The 24,255-nt window shown below is 37.9% G+C and overlaps 1 protein-coding gene across 2 annotated transcripts in view; it reads right to left on the bottom strand.

The window, feature by feature from the left end:
• The window catches only part of LOC136864031 (transmembrane protein 70 homolog, mitochondrial), a 37,308-nt gene extending 27,359 nt beyond the window's left edge, over positions 1 to 9,949 (bottom strand). Inside the window, exons 1-3 of one of the 2 annotated variants that reach the window (XM_067140546.2) lie at positions 9,754 to 9,949; positions 9,397 to 9,527; positions 8,962 to 9,315 (exon numbers count right to left, since the gene is read on the bottom strand). In XM_067140546.2, coding sequence (XP_066996647.1) covers positions 8,962 to 9,315; positions 9,397 to 9,507 — 465 coding nt within the window. In that variant the 5' untranslated portion in view covers positions 9,508 to 9,527; positions 9,754 to 9,949. The remainder of the gene's footprint in view (positions 1 to 8,961; positions 9,316 to 9,396; positions 9,528 to 9,753) is intronic. The other variant, XM_067140547.2, reaches the window with a different exon arrangement.
• Between the last annotated feature and the right edge of the window lie 14,306 nt (positions 9,950 to 24,255).

Here is a 24,255-nt window from a genome sequence, read left to right as displayed (position 1 = left end):
CAATTCTGTGATAGTTGGACAGGAAGCATGACATACTTTATAAATATATACATGGATTACATTGTAACAAGTTAATTTCGTACAGCATCACACCAGGCAAATGCTGGGGCTGTACCTTAATTAAGGCCACGGCCACTTCCTTCCAACTCCTAGGCCTTTCCTATCCCATCGTCGCCATAAGACCTATCTGCAATGTAAAGCCCCTAGCAAAAAAAAAAAAAGGCAAAAGAGATTCTATATTGATAGTAAAGCAGCATCGCAGGATATTATTCATGTCATTTATGTGAGAAGTATATTAGTTATTTCTATGTCGGTAATATTTTCTTTATGAGAGAATTTCTCAACATCCAGAAATTCGTATTTTATCGTATGTTTTTCTTCTATTGCTTACATAATGTGACTTTCATTTTTATTTAAAATTGTAATAACATTAACTTAAAAGCAGAAATCACCCATACTGTTCCAAGCATATCGAAAATGTAAGTACAAACATCAGATCAGTGCTGAGTCCATTATCCAGACTGTTGCCTGGTGTGAAAATGGGAAACAATAGAAAACCATCTTCAATACTGCCAACAGTCTGGTTCGAACCCACTATCTCCCGAATACACAATACTGGCCAGACTTACGCGACTGCAGTTATCAAGCTTGGTGCCACTCGGCCTCTAAACTGTAATACTCTTAATCTTACAACCAGACAGGCTCAAAATTTTCCAATCTACCAGTACCACAAAATATGATCTGAAAACCATATTATCCTTAGGTATCAATGTTTTTAACATCTACCTACTGATATGAAATCAATTACTAATGTGTACAAATGAAAGAATTCCATAAAATGACTTATATGGAAGGTTGAAATTAATCTGCATTTTAAAATATTGCAAATATTAAGTTTCCTGTGTCTAAAATATTCATGTTGTATTCCACTTGATTTTTCTACCTAATGCTGTACATTACTGAATGCATCTCCCCATATTTAAATAGAGTAGAACCCCACTTCACAATGCCCGCATTTAAGGAATTCCCACTTTTAATGAAAATTTTCTTAAGCCCCAGCCAAATCACCACCAGCACGTTATTTAATTCTCATTCTAACAAATCTCTGTGTAAAGAAAAGTTTTCTTCTCTGAATAGAATTGAACAAATTATAATCGCACATCCCATTGTAACAAAAATTTACAATAAGCTACTTTTTTTATGAACATGTTTTAGATGTTAACTAACTTCAAGTTTTCTCATAATCTCAATTTGAAGTTAGCGCTAAATGAAAGTGTTCCTTTAGTGATGTGTGGAACTGTGATAAAATAATGCAGCCTCTGGATATCAATGTAACAAGTAACAGTCACGGCCATGTCACGAAGAAAACATAGTGAAGTGGGGAGCAAAGCAGCGAGCAGAGTGACAAGCAATGCAGAGAAACCTAACTCGCGATTGCAAGTGGAAGCTTGCATAGTGAAATGGAGAGAAGAGATCCTCTTTTATCATGAGCGACAAAGCATAGCACCCTAAATAATTTTATTTTGCTGCTCATATATAGGCCTCCCTTGGATATAATATGGATGTCGATCAATTAATTAGTGCTGTTTTAATTCATAATGCTCTGCGGGAGCAGGACGCACAACACAACAATCGCTTTGTTATAGATAAGCTTAAGGATGAAGTTGCTGCAGAAATGAAAATAAGTACCGTATGTAGAGATATACAAGTAAGCCTACTGTATTTATTCAATGATTTTACATGTGCCATGAATTTAAGGTATCTTAATACAATAATAAAAGGCAAACACATCTAATTTCAATATAATGAACTGTAATTATTTGTTGTTCTATGCAAATTGAAAATCCATAACGTTTCAAATCGTGTGATAAGAATTGGTAGGCTAGTTGTATATATTTATAAAAGGGGAGTTATAAAAAGTCACCACATGCATCTCATGTAATTCTGTGACTTGTTTTATGTAGAATGCAAATTGATTACGGTATAAGGCAACTAAAACAGCACTTATCATTATTATTAAGAGATGGAAGGGCTCGTAGTATCAGAGAAGATGCCTGAAGAACTTGACCACACTTTGCAGGTGATAAGCTGATAGGAAAGCACAGTACACAATGGGAAGTTATTGTAATAAATGTAAATAAATCTGGAAAACTGAGCTGAATAAACCAGCGGCACCAATACCTTATGCTAAACAAGAAGTGCCTGGTGCTTGGCGTTTATTGATTGACACTTTTGTTATGACACACAAAAATGTGTAGGCCTACTGAGATTGAGGATTGCCCACAGACTGAGAATAATAATGGATCAATTTCTCTTGAACTTCATTTAAAACACACACACACTTTTTTTTTTTCTTCTTTTTTTTTCATGCTTATTTAATAATATGGGGCCTGCCTGTCTTTGCCCAATATGTGGGAAGAGATGCTGAGAATCTTACACTTTGATTTATGAGCAATTAGACTGACAAACTTCCAAAGACTATTTTATTTGGATCAATGATGTTAAAATGAAAAAAGAAAGAGGGCTCTTCAATAGTTTTATCTGCAATGGTCTGTATCTCAAACTGTTGAGGTTTTCCATTTAGCAGTATCATAACAGCGTACTTATCGGAATCTGGTTCAGTTTCAAATAAGTCAATAATATCAAAATTAGGTGGCCTAACATGTGTTGATGCTAATTTAGTCCATAGGAGTGACTGGATTAACTGTTTACAAGAGTGTCAAGTGTGTTTGTAGAGCTTGTATTTGGTCCTGTCAGTGAATTCTTTATTAGCGATGTGATACCCACTTTGCAAACATGCCCTGAAGTCAATGAATGGTGGCAGCGACCTGGTGAGGCTGAGCGATGACGAAAAGCACCTTGAGAATGGTCTTCTCAAAAATGATCACTAGTTTTGGTTATTTTATTGGCATCACTGTAGGAATACTATGCATCATGAACTATTTTGCTGTATTAACACCTAACTTTCAACCCATGAAGCTTCTAAGGTAATTCCTTCTGCAAGAATTTCATTGAATTTTGTTGTACTGGATTGATGTATCGAAATAGTGCAATCACATTCACAATAAATTCACATATGCTCAGGTCACACTGAAGTGCGGCAACACATTCAACGACATTCTGATTCTCTTTCTGATATAAGTTCAGGAAGTAATGCAGAGACACAACTGCACTTTTTCTTGGGATTAGCATATGCTTGAAAATACCTACTAGTTGTGCGTATGAGATTTTTCTGGACTGATGAATTCAACTAACCCACAAGCATAACATTCTTCATAGCCATGTAATTTTGGAGACGTTCCATGTAGCAAGTGAATTTCTTTTTCTTTTTTTTTTTTGGGATCAAAATTTACAAAAGGGTTGATGTTTGAAAAATTAACCTTGCCATTATTATATGAAGATCCACCCTGCATAACAGCAACAAGTTGGAAGACAAAGTCCTGCTGCTGCTGGTTAAACGCGGCTAACAGCTGTGCAAATTGCGCCGAGTTCATTTTGAACATTTACAGATCTGGAATAATTTATGAGGTTTCAGAATATACAAATTCCTTTGAATATATATATATATATATATATATACATATATATATAAGAATTAGAAAGACTTGTTTGCAATGTGGTATTATATGGAAGTGAGAGGCAAAATTTTACTATGTGCTGCCCAACATTAAAACTAGCAGCCATCACTTGCAGAGCAAGCGTCTAGGTGCAGTATAATTGTCTTTTTCTGTTGTTCTCGGAAGACAAGTTAGTATGCTGCACAAGGCTGCCAACTAAAGAACTACAGGTAACACCATTGGTCTACATTGTTTGGTCCAGCTATTGACAAAAGCGTCATGCTTGAGGCAAGCAAAGGGGGTCAGGTGGCGTAAGCCTCTAGCATTTCCTCAGGTGACGGCAGCACTTCTACATTTGATAGTGGCAAAAAGCTGAATTAACGAGGTACCTGTATGCTGGATATTGACAAGGCTATTGGTCTGGATTGATTAGGTATGGCTAGTGACAAAACCATCACTCTGGGGAATGATGTCATTTCCCAATATATGTCAGCTATTGGCAGTACTAGTAGCTGCTCAAGTAATGGACGATGGTTATGCTACATTTCATTCAGTTATAAAAGTTTTTAAAAAAACTTCTGGGGGTTGGGATGGTGGAGCCTTCGCTATCATAGTGAATACATCTCTCCTCTAATAACAATTCCAGGTAAGATTTGCATCATTTAAACTTCCTTATAATGTTAAGGTTGAGCAGCAGTTAGTAAAATTCTACCATGTTCAAGTGAGCAAATTTATTTTCTTAAGACAGGCCGGCATTAGTTCAGCCCGTGGGCCACCATATTTGTAATGTTACAAGTAAATGGAATTAGTAAAATCTTACTTGGAGAGCATCTCAGAGGAGAGATGTGTTCATTGCAATGTCCAGGAACCCACCATCCCACCCCAAGAAGCAAATTTACTTTTATAACCTAAAATAAGATTATTGCACGCCATTTTCATTTCTAAGTAGCTACTTGTATTCCTACTAGCCAATGTAAAACGGCATGTGATCTCCTTTCCGTGAAGAATGTTGATCAAAATCCGTTACCAAACGCAACACAATAAAAGCAGAAGTAAATGTAACGTGAAGAAAACAATAACCGTCCAGACCAATGGTCTTGTCCATGGCAAGAATCCTAACCGTCCAGATCAATCTTCTTGTCCACGGCAAGAATCCTAACCGTCCAGACCAATGGTCTTGTCTAGATCCTATCCTAACCATATACAAAACTAGGGACCTAGAGCTGCTTCGCGGCTTCTAACTGTCCAGACCAATCGTCTTGTCTAGATCCTATCCTAACTGTATACGAAAATAGGGACCTAGGGCCGCTTCGCGGCTTCTAACCGTCCAGACCAATCGTCTTGTCCACGGCAAGAATCCTAAACGTCCAGACCAATTGTCTTGTCCAGATCCCAGCCTAACCGTCCGCACGGCAAGAACAGGGAACAATCGAAGCACAGTTCCTAAGTACAGAGGTTGGCAGCACTGAGCAATGCTGCAGAACATCCTTTCCGAGAAGGCCGCGAGCGAGTAAACAAACTACAGTCGTTACGCGTCTCTGTCAATGGTGACCCACAGGCTGAACTAATAATGCAAGGCTTACATTTGCTGGTCTGCATTTTATGTCTTCCTTACTTCTTCCATCAGTAGTTATTCTACTACCAAACTAACAATTTTAATCTACTTTCCTAAAGCCTCAATTTCCTAATCTAATATTTCCTGGATTTTTCTATGTACATACATAGATACATAAATTATCATTATAGACTGTTATACATTTCCGCGTTCAGTCTGCAAGCCTCTGAGAATTTACTAAATGTAGAAACAATCCTCCATTTGCAACTAGTGTTGTGGCCTCATTTAGTTCTATACCTCTTATCTTTACATCGTTAGAAACTGAGTCTAACCATCATCGTCTTGGTCTCCCTCTACTCCTCTTACCCTCCACAGCAGAGTCCATTATTCTCCTAGGTAACCTGTCCTCCTCCATTCGCCTCACATGACCCCAACACCAAAACCGGTTTATGCGTACAGCTTCATCCATCAAGTTCATTCCTAAATTAGCCTTTATCTCCTCATTCCGAGTAGCCTCCTGCCATTGTTCCCACCTGTTTGTACCATCAAACATTCTTGCTACTTTCATGTCTGTTACTTCTAACTTATGAATAAGATATCCTGAGTCCACCCAGCTTTCGCTCCCGTAAAGCAAAGTTGGTCTGAAAACAGACCGATGTAAAGATAGTTTCGTCTGGGAGCTGACTTCCTTCTTACAGAATACTGCTGATCGCAACTGCGAGCTCACTGCATTAGCTTTACTACACCTTGATTCAATCTCACTTACTATATTACCATCCTGGGAGAACACACAACCTAAATACTTGAAATTATCGACCTGTTCTAGCTTTGTATCACCAATCTGACATTCAATTCTGTTGAATTTCTTACCTACTGACATCAATTTAGTCTTCGAGAGGCTAATTTTCATATCATACTCATTGCACCTATTTTCAAGTTCCAAGATATTAGACTGCAGGCTTTCGGCACAGTCTGCCATTAAGACCAAGTCGTCAGCATAGGCCAAACTGCTTACTACATTTCCACCTAACTGAATCCCTCCCTGCAATTTTATACCTTTCAGCAGATGATCCATGTAAATTACGAACAGCAAAGGTGAAAGATTACAGCTTTGTCTAACCCCTGTAAGTACCCTGAACCAAGAACTCATTCTACCATCAATTCCCACTGAAGCCCAATTGTCAACATAGATGCCTTTGATTGATTTTAATAATCTACCTTTAATTCCATAGTCCCCCAGTATGGCGAACATCTTTTCCCTCGGTACCCTGTCGTATGCTTTCTCTAGATCTACGAAACATGAACACAACTGCCTATTCCTCTCGTAGCATTTTTCAATTACCTGGCGCATACTGAAAATCTGATCCTGACAGCCTCTCTGTGGTCTGAAACCACACTGGTTTTCATCCAACTTCCTCTCAACGACTGATCGCACCCTCCCTTCCAAGATGCCAGTGAATACTTTGCCTGGTATACTAATCAATGAGATACCTCGATATTGTTGCAATCCTTCCTGTTCCCTTGATTATAGATAGGTGCAATTACTGCTTTTGTCCAATCTGAAGGTACCTTACCAACACTCCACGCTAATTTTACTACTCTATGAAGCCATTTCATCCCTGCCTTTCCATTATACTTCACCATTTCAGGTCTAATTTCATCTATTCCTGCTGCCTTATGACAATGGAGTTTATTTACCATCCTTTCCACTTCCTCAAGCATAATTTCACCAACATCATTTTCCTCCTCCCCATGAGCTTGGCTGTTTGCAACACCACCAGGATGATTTCCTTTTACATTGAGAAGATGCTCAAAATATTCCATCATCCACCTCTCCAGTGATTCCCTGGAATCTATTATGAGTTCACCTGAATTACTCAAAATACTGTTCATTTCCTTTTTTCCTCCCTTCCTAAGATTCTTTATTAGTGTCCAGAAAGGTTTCCCTGCTGCTTGACCAAGCCTTTCCAGGTTATTACCAAAATCTTCCCATGACTTCTTTTGTGGATTCAACAACTATTTGTCTCGCTCTATTTCTTTCATCTACGTACAAATCCCTGTCTGCCTCGGCCAGTGTTTGGAGCCATTTCTGATAAGCCTTCTTTTTACGTTTACAGGCTGCTCTCACTTCATCATTTCACCAAGATGTTCGCCTTTTCCAATCTTTACACACAGTAGTTCCTAGGCATTCCCTTACTGTTTCTACTACAGCATCCCTGTATGCCACCCATTCACTTTCTATATCCTGAACCTGCTTACTGTCTACTGTTCGAAAATTCTCCCTAATCATATCCATGTAATTCTGTCTAATTTCCTCGTCCTGGAGATTTTCTACTCTTATTAGTTTGCAGGCAGATTTCACTTTCTCTACCCTAGGCCTAGAGATACTTATTAGTTCACTACATATCAGATAGTGGTCCGTATCATCGAAAAATCTGCAAAAAAAAACTTGTACATTCCTAACAGATTTCCTGAATTCAAAGTCTGTTAAGATATAGTCTATTATGGATCTGGTTCACCTAGCCTCCCATGTGTAGTGGTGAATAGCCTTATGCTTTAAGAATGTATTTGTAACAGCTAAACCCATACTAGCACAGAAGTCCAGCAAATGCTTCCCATTCCCATTAGGTTCCATATCTTCCCCACCCTTACCAATCACCCTTTCATATCCTTCAGTTCTATTCCCAACTCTCGCATTGAAATTGCCCATTAGCACTATTCTATCCTTGCTGTTGACCCTGACCACGATGTCACTCAATGCTTCACAAAACTTGTCAACTTCATCCTCATCTGCACCCTCGCATGGTGAATACATGGACACAATTCTTGTCCTAATCCCTCCAACTGACAAATCTACCCACATCATTCGCTCATTTACGTGCCTAACAGAAACTATGTTGCGTGCAATGGTATTCCTGATAAAGAGCCCTACCCCAGACTCTGCCCTTCCCTTTCTAACACCCGTCAAGTACACTTGATGATGATGATGATGCTTGTTGTTTTAAGGGGCCTAACATCGAAGGTCATCAGCCCCCAAGTACACTTTATAATCTCCTATCTCTTCCTCATTATCTCCCCTTACCCGAATATCACTTACTCCTAGCACATCCAGATGCATCCTCTTTGCTGACTCAGCCAGTTCTACCTTCTTTCTTCCATAAGCCCCATTAATATTGATAGCTCCCCATCAAATTCCATTTCGTTCGCCAAGTTGTTTCGAAGGAGTCCCTCGCCTGTCAAATGGGAGAGGGACTCCATTACTCCCATAGGTCCGAGGCTTGCTTAAAATGTTCTGAGCTCGGTAAATTCATGAAACAGGATGCTACCCTACTTGCACATAGTCTAAGTGAGGATCTCTCCTCTAACGGGTTATGGACCACCGGTGAATTGTATAGTCCTAGCCGCCTGAGCACAAGGAGGGCCAAGACTCAGAATATGTCCGAGATGCCCACTCCCATTCCATAGCAACTGGTATCCTGACTCTCAGGACCACTTACTAGGCCACTCAGACGTTGCCCATGGTTCACGAACTAGGACGTGACTACAGTAATCCACAAACATGAACCATTTTCTATGTAAGTAAGAATAATACTAAGGGCAGGTTGGTGAGTCCCTGGCAAGCATAAAGAAAAAATTTCTCCACTCTCCTATTTCAGGAATCACTTTACCTCATTTCTGCATAATCCTCTCATTCCTAAATATGCACCCCCATTAGTAAAGTGCCACCAGAATTGATAACCCAGATGTAACATAAACATGAAAAAAATAAAATTAATACAGTTCAAAGAACATAGGCTAAACCTTAAGTTTAGTTACAATTTTGGATATAAGGAACCGGGAATTACTCACCTTCCTCTTCTGGACAAAGAAAGTATACACTGTAGCAGTATATTTTCCAGTATGTGCATTGAGGGAAAGTTCTGTTACATACTTCTTTGTAATGCTGTGAATAAGAAATGGAGAAACAAATGTGAAGAATCCTATAAAACTGTACACAGCTAACAAGCCGGCATATCCACCGAAATGAGTGACCTCTTGGAGCAAAAAAGGCTGAGCAGCAATCCCACCAAAACTTGTGCACAGACTAAATATTTTAACTCTCCGTATTTGAGGAGCAAGATTTCCGTAGTAGACTGGGTCATCTTCCTTGTCACTCGTACTTTTTTGCGTAGAGAGCTTACGATTATACATGAACCACATAACCTGGGAAAGAACCAAAAGAAATCCTGGATTTAAATAAATAATCCACAGTATTCAATCAAATTAATAAAACAGACAACCCACCTTCATACAAGCTTTTACGTCAACATTCCTGCACAGTGGGACGCAAGCTCTACTAGTATATTTCGTGAACAAGCGAAAGTGGTTTGGCCAAATGTAAAGACTTGGATACATTTTGAGCACTTGAACGTAGTCTGAAATGAAATTCAAAATTCAAATGAAAATGTTACACGTAAACGCACTGTAATCAATTACGAATAAAATAACCTCCATATATAATACGCCACACTGTCAACAATGCATAAAACCAGAACTAAACAACAGAAAGTGAAGACATTTGGATGCTTTTGGACTTTGCAAACTACTACGACCAGTTGAAAAATACGATACGTAAATAAACTGTTTAATAATAATAATCACAAAAATAATGTTATTGTTTTTACGTCCCACTACCTAGTTCGACGGTTTACAATCAACGGCCCAGCTGGACAAAAACTACATAGTCCGCCCCCGAATATTAGTAACACAAGGCACCACTACAGTATGTGACACACGCCAAGTGACTATCCATTGATCATACTCATGTTGTTGTTCTTGTTGATGTTCTTCTTCTGCTTCTCCGACTGCTGTTGTCTTAGCCTACAAGGAATACGAAGCCTGCTCACTCGCAGTGCTCTCTTCAGAAACAATGTCCGCCTGGCAGTGCGCGTTGTGACCACTGCAGCGCTAGTATAACACCTCACATCAGCACTCACTAGCATTGCTAACGGGAGTTAAAACCATACTTCCTGTATATTATACACCTTATACCCCTAGGAGTTCAATTCAGCTGTGGATTTTCATTTCAGATAACACACATAACTGTCGACATTTATGTCTGGCATTTAAAAGGATATAAGGTCTGCACTAGATATTTTTACTTCCACACCGTAGATTTTCAGTGAAAAGGAACGACTTTAACCATTTTCCTTGATACTTTCTTCTCATAAATGGTTTTTCCTCTCAAGAAATATTCTCGGCGATACCATCTGTTATATCATTAGTGTAGTTAGTGACAGATGACCCCAGAAACGTGTGCAGTATTATTCTGCTTAGTTCCTCAGGATGATCACTTTTCCTGCACTATAGAATATGACTTTTAGCAACATGGGGCAACAGTATTTCGGTTAATGTTTGTGCTATTTTAGGACCGCCCAGCAGGATGCGAAATCGGAAATAAATTGGGGGGAGGGGTAGGAACATAGGGCTTAACTACTAGTGTTTATTTCAGGCAGTATTTACCGGCGGGGGGGTTAAATTTCTCCTGTAATTTAATTACCCCTCCACCCAGACAAATGTAAATTGTAGATCTTTTTGTTTGAATTTTCTTGTTATAACGAGAATGATAAACATTAGAACATCATTCCAATCAGCTGAGAAGTTTTGAAAGACTGTCGCTTTCTTACGAAAGGCCAGACGAGGTGCGATTTGTCCTGATTTATTGCTTTATTAGTGGAATCTTCCTCTATCAGGGCTAAGTTTTGACTGAAAAAATGTGTCGGTTTGTACACTGCTTAATATTGTCCTATTGGCTACTTATCGGAAACACACCCTCTTCATGAAGTACAGGAGTGGTGTAAGCTCGAGCTACTTAGAGAAATGACAAAGGAGAAGAGCTTCAAGTAATTTATATTTTTTCCGGGTTTCAGATGGACAAGGTTGCAGGCCCGGATTACCACTGCTGCGTTGCTTTATTGATGAAGGTCTGGCAGTCACTTGAATTATTGCTGATTTCATAAAAATATGTACAGTAAAAATCATTAATTTCAGTCATAAATTATATACGTTCTATATTTTCCTCATAATTTTATAATGAAAGAATCCCCCCGGGCAATTATAGTGGGGGGGACCTTTCAGATAAAATAATCGGTGGGGAGCAAAATCCCTCTATTCCCCCCCCCCCCAGCGAATTCGCACCCTGCCGCCCAACGTTACCGATATCATTTCGTCCGTTACTTGCCCCAGTTTCATCAGCCGTGAAACAAAACTTGGCTTTGGGTACCTGAGACCACCTCTATCTTTGATTTTCATTAATGACGTTAGTGGAGATCGACTCTTGATACTACTAATGTTATCTACACTCTCTTGACATGGCATGTGATCTTCGACGACTCTTACCAAACACCCTCCAACATATGCCGTTGCAGCACTCGGCATAGAAACGCATGGTGCTCCTACGGCTTCCTTTTCGATGCTTTCCAGTTGTGTTTAAAAATTTCTTGCTAACTCAGGATTCGCTGCTGCCGGTTCATCCGCGTGTGCGATTTGCTCACTAACTAACGGTTGCAAAAGTTGGAAAAGATACAGTTTATTCATTTTGTTCCGAAAAATAAGAAAACCATTTAGAAGCTTATAGGAGACCATTTATTCCTTTTCTGGTTATTTTTCACGAAAAACCGGAAAGGTAAAGAGGAACTACTTGTATATTGTGTCACTTTACATTCCATAACTATTCCTCTCTTTCTTCTGCATAGACGAGCACATTAACTTATGCTACATGATAAGAATGGGCAGCTGCACTCTTCGAATAATCCAAGTTTCAAATCACAGTTTCGACACTGGCAATTCTCAATGTGAGTTTCATGTAGAGTATACCACGGAAATAATGGAAGTATGAGAGAGCCTTCAAGTCATGGGATACCTACTCCAATATTTGTGCCAAATACGATGGCCATGAAACCCAAGGAGTCTGGCATCGCTTATACCTTCCCTAATAATATGCTAATGTTGGCGGATCATATAACTACTAAATTTTTCATTCCTCCCCTGAAGTGGGAGGCGGGCTTCCTAGACGGTGACACCGTCCCTCGAGCCAAGAGATTTACGAGTACATCGAAAATAATATTATTATCATCAGAACAAGAGCAATTGACCAATAATAAGTAACCTAATTTTTGCCGTCACATGGTCTGCGTATTTACTGTACCATACCTTGTGTGCTTATTGCTTTAATCCATAATTCACTACTCGGCTCTTGGCAAGGGAATTCATGGAAACTAGTTCTATGAACTTTATTTCTAGAGGCTTGTGTAAAAAACAGTAAGCAACAGTACACCACTGTAATATAAATGACGCATTTTAACAAGACGACGTTACCAGTAGGCACACAACGTGTAGAAATACCGCCAACCGAGATGTTCATGTGAGGTTGAATTGCAGTGCCTCTAGCGGCAAATATAGCATCCACAGCGCGAACAGCTATGAGTGGCTATTGGGCAGGCCTTCAATCAATCAATACTGATCTGCATTTAGGGCAGTCGCCCAGGTAGCAGATTCCCTATCTGTTGCTTTCCTAGCCTTTTCCGAAATGATTTCAAAGAAATTGGAAATTTATTGAACATCTCCCTTGGTAAGTTATTCCAATCCCTAACTCCCCTTCCTATAAATGAATATTTGCCCCAGTTTGTCCTCTTGAATTCCAACTTTATCTTCATATTGTGATCTTTCCTACTTTTATAGACGCCATTCAAACCTATTCGTCTACTAATGTCATTCCACGCCATCTCTCCGCTGACAGCTCGGAACATACCACTTAGTCGAGCAGCTCTTCTTCTTTCTCTCAGTTCTTCCCAACCCAAACATTGCAACATTTTTGTAACGCTACTCTTTTGTCGGAAATCACCCAGAACAAATCGAGCTGCTTTTCTTTGGATTATTTCCAGTTCTTGAATAAGGTAATCCTGGTGAGGGTCCCATACACTGGAACCATACTCTAGTTGGGGTCTTACCAGAGACTTATATGCACTCTCCTTTACATCCTTACAACAACCCCTAAACACCCTCATAACCATGTGCAGAGATCGGTACCCTTTATTTACAATCCCATTTATGTGATTACCCCAATGAAGATCTTTCCTTATATTAACACCTAGATACTTACAATGATCCCCAAAAGGAACTTTCACCCCATCAACGCAGTAATTAAAACTGAGAGGACTTTTCCTATTTGTAAAACTGACAACCTGACTTTTAGCCCCTTTGTAGGCTAAGCTCTTATTTAGTTCTTGGACATTGTAAATACTGGCAGTGAGCAGCAGGATTCTGAAGCCAGAAACGTGCGGCCGCCACCATCTTGTATCACTACACTTTTCCGATGCATTTACGTTAAATAGTAGTCGAAACGGGAATATTGGACAATAGATAATTAAAATAACGTCAAAATAATAACAATAATACTGAATAATTAGACCTATAGCTCATTTATTTTAATGTTACAAAAGGAAACATTGGTATATCAATTTACAAATGCATATGGTTATGAAGATGGCGTCAACGTAGGATGTAAGTGAAGATGCAGTAGCTCCCGGTTCTCTTGCGAAATAATCGGGAATAAGTGTGATGTAAATAAGAAGCGAGTGAAGAACAATATCCAGTATGAAAAGTGTTTAATTAGGTACCATTTTGAGAGTACACGTAGAGCTGGTTTTGTTAAAAATGAATATATATACTTTGACCTGTGTGAGCTGTGATGAGTGCAATTTGAATAGCGGTAACAAACCTAGGCATACAATGGACAACGAATCGCTGGCGTCTCATTCCTTCGAGGATGGAGGTAATGATAATGTACTTGTAATTCTCTATTTATTATAAACAGGATTTACAAGCATGAAAAGTGGAGAATGATATCTTAAAGGAGAAGGTACATGTTAAGCACGCTTCTAGAGCTTCTTCGGTGTTGACAAGATGTCCAGTATCGCCACGGCTGCCCCGGAAAAGAATATACTTACTGAAGATGTGAGATCTCCGTCCCAGGTGCGATCAGTTCCCGTAGTCGAATAGGAATGCATAGGGATAATTGACTACGATAGTCTACTTACTATGTAAATCATAACACAGAATGTTTTTAAGAAAACTGTGTATAAAATTTTATTAATCAAAATCAAGAAAAATGAATACAATCGATCAAATATTAATTAATGTAAGGTAAATTTTAAACTGATATCACGTTGTTACATTATTTCAATGTCCAAGAGTGTTATTTTTCAAAATAAAATGCGTTATCACATCATTGATTAATTTTGGAATAATTAATTAAATAATTATCAAATTTATATATGTATAATATTTGTTCATAATATTCTATGACTACCTGTGTAGATGTACACACCAATATGGTAACAGTGTTGATGTAAAATAATAGGTGGACCATAATAATAATAATAATAATAATAATAATAATAATAATAATAATAATAATAATAATAATAATAATAGTAAAAATAATAATAAAATTAATAATAATAATAATTTCTTTTTTATAAATGAAACTGCAGTGGCTAATAAAAATCAATCGTCGGAAATACTAATAATCATCTAACAGACTCAATAAAAGACGATACTAGAAATATTCAGAATTTATGTAAATAAATAAATATGTTACTATTTTAATTAATTAAATGATAATTATACTTATAAAATGCATATTTAATTGCTTTGAAAGATTAATAACATGCCTCCTCATTATACCAGGTTCACATATTATTTTGGAAAGCCTTAGCGATAACATAAATAATAATAATAATAATAATAATAATAATAATAATAATAATAATAATAATAATAATAATAATAATCATAATAATAATATAAGTTTTACCAAATAAGATTTTAGTGGCTATCCACAAACCGACCCTCTCAGATACTAATAATCGTCCACCAAAAGCAAACAAATTGATAATAACACATTTTAAAAGTTACAATATATATATATTTAATTAATAGAATTACAATAAATTTAATTCATTTAATGCACAACTGACTATCTTAAATAATTGCTACCATGGTTAACTAGGCCTTCCAACCAACCTGTAAAGCATACTGGTGACATACTAAAATAATAATAATAATAATAATAATAATAATAATAATAATAATAATAATAATAATAATAATAATAATAATAATAATAATAATAGTAATAGTAATAGTAATAGTAATAATAATAATAATAATAATAATAATAATAATAATAATAATAATAATAATAATAATAATAATAATAATAATATTTTTAACATAATATTAAGTGTAGCCACTAATGTCCACCATCATTTATTACCACTGTGTATGTGTAGTCTATAACTCAGAACACTCACATTTTAGTAATTTATACCATTGGTAGTTACATTTTACTTTCATTAACTGAACTTATTGAACTTCCTTGTTAAAAATAATATTTTCCATGACATTTTACAATTCAAAAGAATAAACTTGCTCACTGTGTAAAGAAAGAAACATCAACTGCCTGAAACATGTTTCTCCAAAATAATAATAATATTTATCATCAAATAGTTACTGAACTTTCCAAATATAATTCATATTCCATAACTTGCTCCTTTATAAAATACATAAATGTTCATTTAAATGTTACAGTTCGGTAACATACTAAATTTTAGGGTGTTGTTGTTGTTGCTTTAGAATCTAAAACTTTTCTTTATGTTGTGCGCGAGTCTCTACCCTATCTTATTCTGCATTACACCGAAGAGAATATACTCTCCCACTTAAGAAAATAGCTCCTAAATTATTCTACTATTTACACCAAACGAGAGACACAGTCAAAGGTAATAGCCTACCATGCAAAATAGCATTAATTATATACAAAAATATACATTAAAGATCAATAACAAGCATAAAATTTTCCATGAAAATATTACATTATCTCAAGCATAATATAATTGTTGGTTTATTTCAGCGTCCAAAAAAATATTAATTCGCTGAAGTAACCATTAACCACAACCATGATCAATTATTCTTGCGGCTAACTCACAAATAACCACAATGACAGTATGAAATCCACATCGGGTCGTTAATAAGGATCGTAAAAAGATTGTTAATAATAATAATAATAATAATAATAATAATAATAATAATAATAATAATAATAATAATAATACGTGATGTCCCGCAAAAAGTAGTTTCCTGAAGGTGAGGCATATCAAGCACTACTAATAAATTAATTGTGTGTTCACCATACGCCAACATAACATTTCAGTGGCAATCAAACTTACACAATAAATTCTACGTCAGTAATCAATGTTGTATCACAATTAACCCGTAGAAACGTCATTAGGTCCCTTCAAGTACGTAATAATTTTTGACTGGCTCATCCTCATATCATCTTTTCAATAATAAATTGCTTCGGCTCCACACTGCCGGCATTCAATACATCTCAGCTGCCACGCTGATTACTTTTATTTCCAGTCAACCTGCTAAAATATATATTTATATATATGCCTCTCACTTTCATCTGAGAATACGTCGTATATCACACTGTTCTATTACATACGGACCTTACAAAATCTCAAAATGTTATCGTAATTCAACATCGTATCTATTTATTCAACAACAGATTAATCTAATGAATAGAAGTTATATATTAATATTAATCACCCAATTGTTTATTACGGTACTTGCAAAAGAAAAATAATAATAATAAGAAAAAAAAGAAATAACGATTACCATCATCCATCCTTAAATTTATGATAGTGACTCCATAAGTATGATTACAACATTAGTTACATTATTACCCTCACACCACGGTATACTGGTCTGCACACACAAAAAATAATATTATTATTAAATAATAATAATAGTCACAGACGACGAACCTATGGATGTCTCAAAATAGATATGCTTACGACTCCACACTAAACTGAAATTGTGCTTCATACACTCGTAGAGACCATTACCAAAAATCTGCAATATCAACATATAATAATAATAATAATAATAATAATAATAATAATAATAATAATAATAATAATAATAATAATAATAATAATAATAATAATATCTAAACATACAATTACGACAAAAATAACCTGAGTACTTTGACTGTGCCCTCGGGTCTCTTAAATCTACGACTCGGGCATCCTTACATATAGATCATTTTAAAGAAAGGCTTTAGATTCTATAAATAACATGAGGATAATACTCACATTTTTAGCAAACAATCTTCACCCGTCTGAAGAAGCGGTCATGGTGAATTAGTGATCCATGTTACAATAATTTATTTTCTTCATCCTTCTTGAGGTATCCATATTGCTTACTTGCTACTTACAGTTGACACTAATACACTTATACACGATTTCTTTTTGATGGTCACACTCCCATAAAATTATTAAAACACTAAGCAGTTAATATATGCATAACCTACGCAGTGCTCAAATGCGAAAGCTTGTTAATACGATCTACCGTTGTGAATATCCCTTTTAGTTTTCTTCACACGCAGCGAGATGCTTGGTGTTTTCGGCTCTTCCCCTGGGTCTTAACAAAGGAACAGTTAACTGTGTGGCTTCGCTTTCAGCCTTGACACAGATCCCAGCGGTAAAAGTACATTCTTCCCTGCAGAACCGTATCACCAGCCGACTACCCACAATAGAAGCAAGATAAGTGTTCCCAATATCTGCAGCAGTCTCCTTGCCTGTTAGAACGTCAAATTCCCTGTACTTGTTAACTTACTAAACTCGTATTACATATGACGCAACTGTTACGTAACTCCAAGTCCTACATTGGTGATATGTAAATTCTATCTTTATAGAGTACGTTTATCCATTATTTAGCGCATCACTACTTAGGTTTCCACTAGTAGCGCTGAGGTAAGTAGAGATGGGTAGAATAGCACTGCTGTCAACTGTTGGTTGTTGGTTTGATATAGCTATATTACTTTTCTTGCCGTGCGGACTGAATGCGCCGGGGCGATAGAGAAATGCCTCTTGAACGGGGTGTGGCCCCGAAGGACCACTGTTCTCATGATAGAGATTGGCCCGGATGTGCAAAGGTAGGTTACAACAACTAAATAACATTTCTACTTGCCGTGCGAACACTATGCGCCGTGGCCATAGATAAAGCCTCGATGGGACAGCGGCCACAGGTCAGGATGTATACAAATACGTTAACACTAATAAATGACCTTTATTTATTGTCGTAAGCCCCGAGATTAAAAGAGGAATTGAGAAAGTATATGGTTACCGTCTGACGCAATGACACTTTCAAACTTCGCGGACCTCTTTAGTCTTTCTTCTTTTGCAGTGGTTGATAATTTCGGCCCGTCATCCTTGGCATTAACAATTGATAATGACGCCTAGACAACTACTTTAGGTTAAAAAAGTAAATACACTTGTAGGAGCGGGTGGGTTGCTCCCTGGCAGACGTAATGAACATATCTCTCCCGCAGAACCATTTCTAGGTAAGGATAGCAGCATTGAAACTAACATGTTATGTAAAAATCCTGTTGACTAAAACAGAGGCATTAGGTTAGTGGAATATACTCATCCTATAAATTACCAACTATTTTGATTGAAATTCGCGTGGCCACATTTATTTGATACAGGCACAAGGGGTTCTATTTCTTCAAGCCAACGTGATCCACAAGAGCGACTTGCTACAAACGAACTAGAGTTGATCTTATCCAAAGAGGTTGTACACAGATAGAGATGAAACTCAGTTATGAATTCGGGTGTCAGCCAAAGAGCACTTGTAGTCTTATCTGCTATCAGATTTTGGTTTATATGTACGTCCTACAATGATAGACTGTCTAAATCTGACATTGGATTCCGTAACACTTAATTTGTGAGCGTATGTTTAACCATGAAATATTTTCTGGAGTTAATCCTTCTCTTACGCAATACTATAATTGTGTCCACGAGAGTTGAAGTCTGACATTTGAGCGGCGAAAGTAGTAACTGCGAAGTACGCTGCGTTGTCATATTTACCTAAATTTACGGCATATCACCCTTTTATACAGGCTGAGTGCTTAATAAAACATGTAGGAAAAATGCAATTCAATAACACTTGAACGGTTCCTAAGCTCGTGTTAATAATTCCAGCATTTAAGACAGAACACGTTATCGCCGATAAATATAAGATTTCATAATCACTACAAAAATCATCAGTTCCTGACAATAAGAACAAAAAATGCACTTGTCAAGTACAGAATAGAATACTGCCCGCATGGATAGCTTTTATAATTTAACGCCGATTGTTAACGGCACCCGTAAACTTCAGGAATAAACTACGGTATAATAAGCACAATAGGAAGACGATACTTCATCGCGAAAAGAAGTCATTCAGAATACGACTGACAATAATGAAATTAAGGAGACATTTAGACTTTCTCCCGTAATTGCTCAGAAAATAGCAATAAAATGTACAGACATGTACTGTACAGAAAGCAGTGAATTGTAAAAGAATTTAACTCACTGTTCTGCCGACAGCAATCAGTCATCTATAAGGGGCTTCAATTCATCAATGTCCTCCCCTGCACTGTCCTGCTCGTTTTCACTCTCACTGTCTCTTTCAGTTTCACTGGAGCTCGAATAACTGCCTACGTGAATAATTAAATCGTCCACTCCAGTGTAGTGTCAATACATCCTTCTCTTTTTTGCACCTACCCTATTCCCCTATACTTGTCCTACGGCATCCTCCCAGTTTTCGCGGGTTAGCTGATCAATGCCCTCAACGACAAGTCTTGCGATCTCTGACATTGTGTGTGTGTGTCTTGTTGTTACTGGCAACATAATTTTTACTTGAGCCCGAATCAGTTCTATGGGATTGAAGTGGCAGTGGTAAGGTGGTAGCCTGATGACTTAGTGGCCATGTTTCCTAGCAAATTCACCCACATAATACCGAGGAATCCTCGGCTTAACGTTATAAATGACACTGAAAAGAATTCCCTTCGTCATAATGCGGTCTACTACAATCCCGTGCTTAACGAGCCACTCGACCGTTCCATCCTTTCTACACGGCACTGTAGATGCATTGTCTAACTGAAGAGAGTGATATGGGTCATTGCCCATTATAATGAAACTGTTCGACTATATGTTTGCCAATAACTGTTGTTAGAACCACCTTAAAACCCATCGTGGCTCATTTCTTCACGGTAATCTCCAGTTCTTTTTTATTTAAATGAAAGGAGAACGTTAGCAACAAAACCTTCAGATGTCCCGGCATGCACGATTATAAATCATCCTTTCTTCTAAGAAGCACCAGCCATAGTCCCTTGCAACGTGCCATCAGTCCATCACTTTGACTTCCTGTGCCCAGCATTCACCCAAGTTTCGTCCAGCCATACGATATACTTAAAAATTTTGCCCCGAATTTTCTTTGAAAATTCACATCGTTTGATACAGTGTCACATCTTTCGAGTAAAATAATCCTCCCATTAATTTGCCTGTACTCGAAACTGATTTTGTAAAATTCTAAGATAATGTACGCTGACCACACATTACCTCATAATCTGCAGGCCTTTAACAGTACTCGCCAAAGTCCTCTGTAGTTTTACAAAAAGCTAAATAATAGGTTTCTCACGACAGGCATGAATTACTTCCAAGTCACCACTTACAACAGGTAAGGGATACACCATTTCAGAGCACCCCTTTTAGACTATAGGCAGGGGATACACAAGTTGAGAATCCCTTTTACATAATTCTTGTAATGTACGCTGACCACACATTACCTCATAATCTGCAGGCCTTTAACAGCACTCGCCAAAGTCTTCCATGGTTTTACGAAAATAATAGGTTGCTGACGGTAGGCAGGAAGTACTTTCAAGTCACCTCTTACAACAGGCAAGGGATACACGCGTTTAGAGCCCTCATGTTAGACGATAGGCAGGGGATACACAAGTTGAGAATCCATTTTACATAATTCTAAGATAATGTACGCTGACCACTCATTACGTCATAATTTGCAGGTCTTCGGCAGCAGTCGTTAATGACCTCCGTGGTTTTACGGAAAACGAAATAATAACAGGTTGCTGACGATATGCAGGAAGTACTTCCAAGATATCTCTTTCAACAGGCAAGGGATACACAACTTTAGAAGCCCCTTTTAGACGATAGGCAGGGGATACACAAACTGAGAATCCCGTTTACATCGTTCTAAGATAATGTAAGCTGACCACACATTATCTAATAATCTGCAGGCCTTTAACAGCGCTAGCTCAGTATTCGGGAGATAGTAGGTTCGAACCCCACTGTCGGCAGCCCTGAAGATGGTTTTCCGTGGTTTCCCATTTTCACACCAGGCAAATGCTGGGGCTGTACCTTAATTAAGGCCACGGCCGCTTCCTTCCCACTTCTAGCCCTTTCCTATCCCATCGTCGCCATAAGACCTATCTGTGTCAGTGCGACGTAAAACAACTAGCAAAAAAAACAGCGCTAGCTAAAGTCCTCCGTGGTTTTACGAAAAGAAAAATTATAGGCTGCTCACTGTTGTATTTACGATAGGCAGGATGTACTTCTATCAACAGGCAAGGGGTACACACACACACACACACACACACACACACACACACACACACACAGATGCGCTCGAACGCGTTGCGGTGTTCGGTAAAATCAATAACAACCACCACCATCACACTGCACTGTACATACTTAAATTACACGCAAGCATTCGCTTACCTGGGGATGAACAATACATACAGATCGCCTCTTTTACGCGTCTTTTACAGCAGGCAGGCGATACCCATGTTGAGAATTCATTTTACAGCAGTCAGAGAATGCTGTAGCACAGGCAGGAAGTGCTCTCAACGTGTTGCGGTAAAATAAAAAATTACCAAAACCATCACACTGCACTATACACACGTAAACCACACGCACACATACGCTTAATTGGGATGACCCATACATATAGAGCTCCCCTTTTAGGTGTCTTTTACAGCAGGCAGGCGATACCCATATTGAGGATCCTTTTTGCAGCAGGCACAGAATGCTGTAGCATAGGCAGGAAGTGTTCTCAACGTATTGCGATAAAATCAATAATCACTACCACTGTACATACTTGAATTACACGCACGTGCACGCTTACCTGGAGATGAACAACATGGAAGGGAAATTTTGCAAATAAGAACAGAAAGGGATCATCATTTAACACTGTATACATTAGAAGTAAGCGAGCAAGCTGGCCCGCACAAGCTGTTCGCACTCCTCGCGACAGGAAAACGGGTGTTAAATTACTGCAGATGCAACATTGCTGAGTGCATGTGTGTATGCACTGTCTGTCATGCCTCTCTCTAATGCAGAAGAATATTGTGAAAAAATTATTCACATAATGTTCTGTTCCTACAACGTTATCTGACTACAACTGGATCGTAACATATCCATAATCGTATTTTTACAGCTTAGAGATGATTGTGCAAAATAGTAGCTATGTCCATCTTCCTTGTGCTACCGGGCTAAGACCGTTGAGAGTAGACTAGCCATTCACCTTGACGGCCTAGGCGCGATTGCGCAAGATGGCGGATGTATCCACCTTCCTTGTGCTACCGGCTCAGACCGTTAAAAGATCACGGTCGCTGGCTGCGCGGGTTGGGTGACGTAGCTATCAGCATGCATTAAGGAAATATTAGGGTTCGAACACCACTGTTAGCAGTACTGAATATAGTTTTCCGTGGTTTCTCATTTTTACACCTGTCAAATGGTGGGCGGCTGTACATTCGCGTAGCTGTAGAGTAATAATGATCACACTGTAAAGTAGCATTGCCATTGCAACACCAAGCGAATTGGCTACATGTTTAGGGCATGCGTTGAAAGTAAGAGAGAGGGGGAAGAACCTATGTCGTCAGTAGATTTATGTGGTACGTCAGATAGATTTACGTGGTTTCCTATTTCTCACCAGGTAGTGAAAACATGAGAGTATACAATGAAATGTCTCTAGTTTTCAATTCTATAAGATTAAAATGTTACAATCAAAAATTCAGTGTTCTAAACACCTGTTGGGCCAAAGACCTAGATGTTAGGCGCCTTTAAACAACAAGCATAATCATCCTCAAACACCTGTTGTATGTGTCGACTAAAAAGTGTGTCGCCCGAGTAGGCGACCCTAAAAGGTAAGTTAACAATATACATTTCCCATCCCTCTCACAGCACATTTTATCTGCATAGTGATAGTGATTATTGATTTAAGAGGAATCACACTTCCATTCCTCTCCCTTGTGAACAAATTTGAATCCCATGATTTTTTATTCTAACTATGGTGTTAGAACAGGGTTTGAATTTATGATTTTTCTCCTTAACACAATATGATGTAGGACAAAGATTTTTCATTGTATCCCCTGCTAAGCAGTAAAATCATATTATCTACACAGTGGTATGATTTTTTCTGTTACGGTAACTACATCAGAGATCGAAATCTATACAGATGTTTTCTCTGTTGCATGTGTTCAAATCTCGCAAAATCCATCTCCTTAGGACAACGATTTTTCATGGTATCCCCTGCTACGTAGTAAAATCATTTTATCTGCACAGCGGTAGTGATTAAGAGGAAGTACAACTGTACGTCGGATGAAGACATACAATATTTGCATGTTCTACAATCAATTCCATGTGTACTTGCTGATTGCATAGAAGTCCGTTTGTTATCATGTATCAACAGAGAGATTAATCCCATAATGCACGTATTCGAGAAAGGGAACAGAGTTCAAATCTCATAATGTTTTGCGTTATAAGATTTGGCTTGTCGGATGAAGACATACAGCATTAGATCATCAACTCTATATTTTCGCGTCTGTGCTAATTGTAACAGGATTGAATTTGTCTTGTCGAATGGGGACATACAGCAAATAACTATTGTGTTTGCGTTATAAGTTTGTCTGTTCTGAACACTAATAGTCAACATGTTTTGTCTTGTCGGATGAAGACATACAGCATTAGCTTGTCAATTCGATATTTTGGCGTGTGTGCTAATTGTACCAGGGTTGAATGGAATGGATACATACAACACAGTAACTATTGTGTGTTCGCGTTATAAGTTTTTCTGTTCAGAACATGATAGGAAATGACTATTAGTTAACATGTTTTGTCTTGTCCGATCGAGACATACAGCATTAGCTTGTCAATCCTTTTTTTTTGCAATTGCATTCTGTAACTCGATTGAACCTGT

Source organism: Anabrus simplex, chromosome 2, assembly GCF_040414725.1.
Source record: "Anabrus simplex isolate iqAnaSimp1 chromosome 2, ASM4041472v1, whole genome shotgun sequence".
Taxonomy (NCBI): Eukaryota; Metazoa; Arthropoda; class Insecta; order Orthoptera; family Tettigoniidae; genus Anabrus; species Anabrus simplex.
The sequence above is the reverse complement of the archived record's forward strand: the minus strand, read 5'-3'. Positions and strand labels throughout refer to the sequence as shown.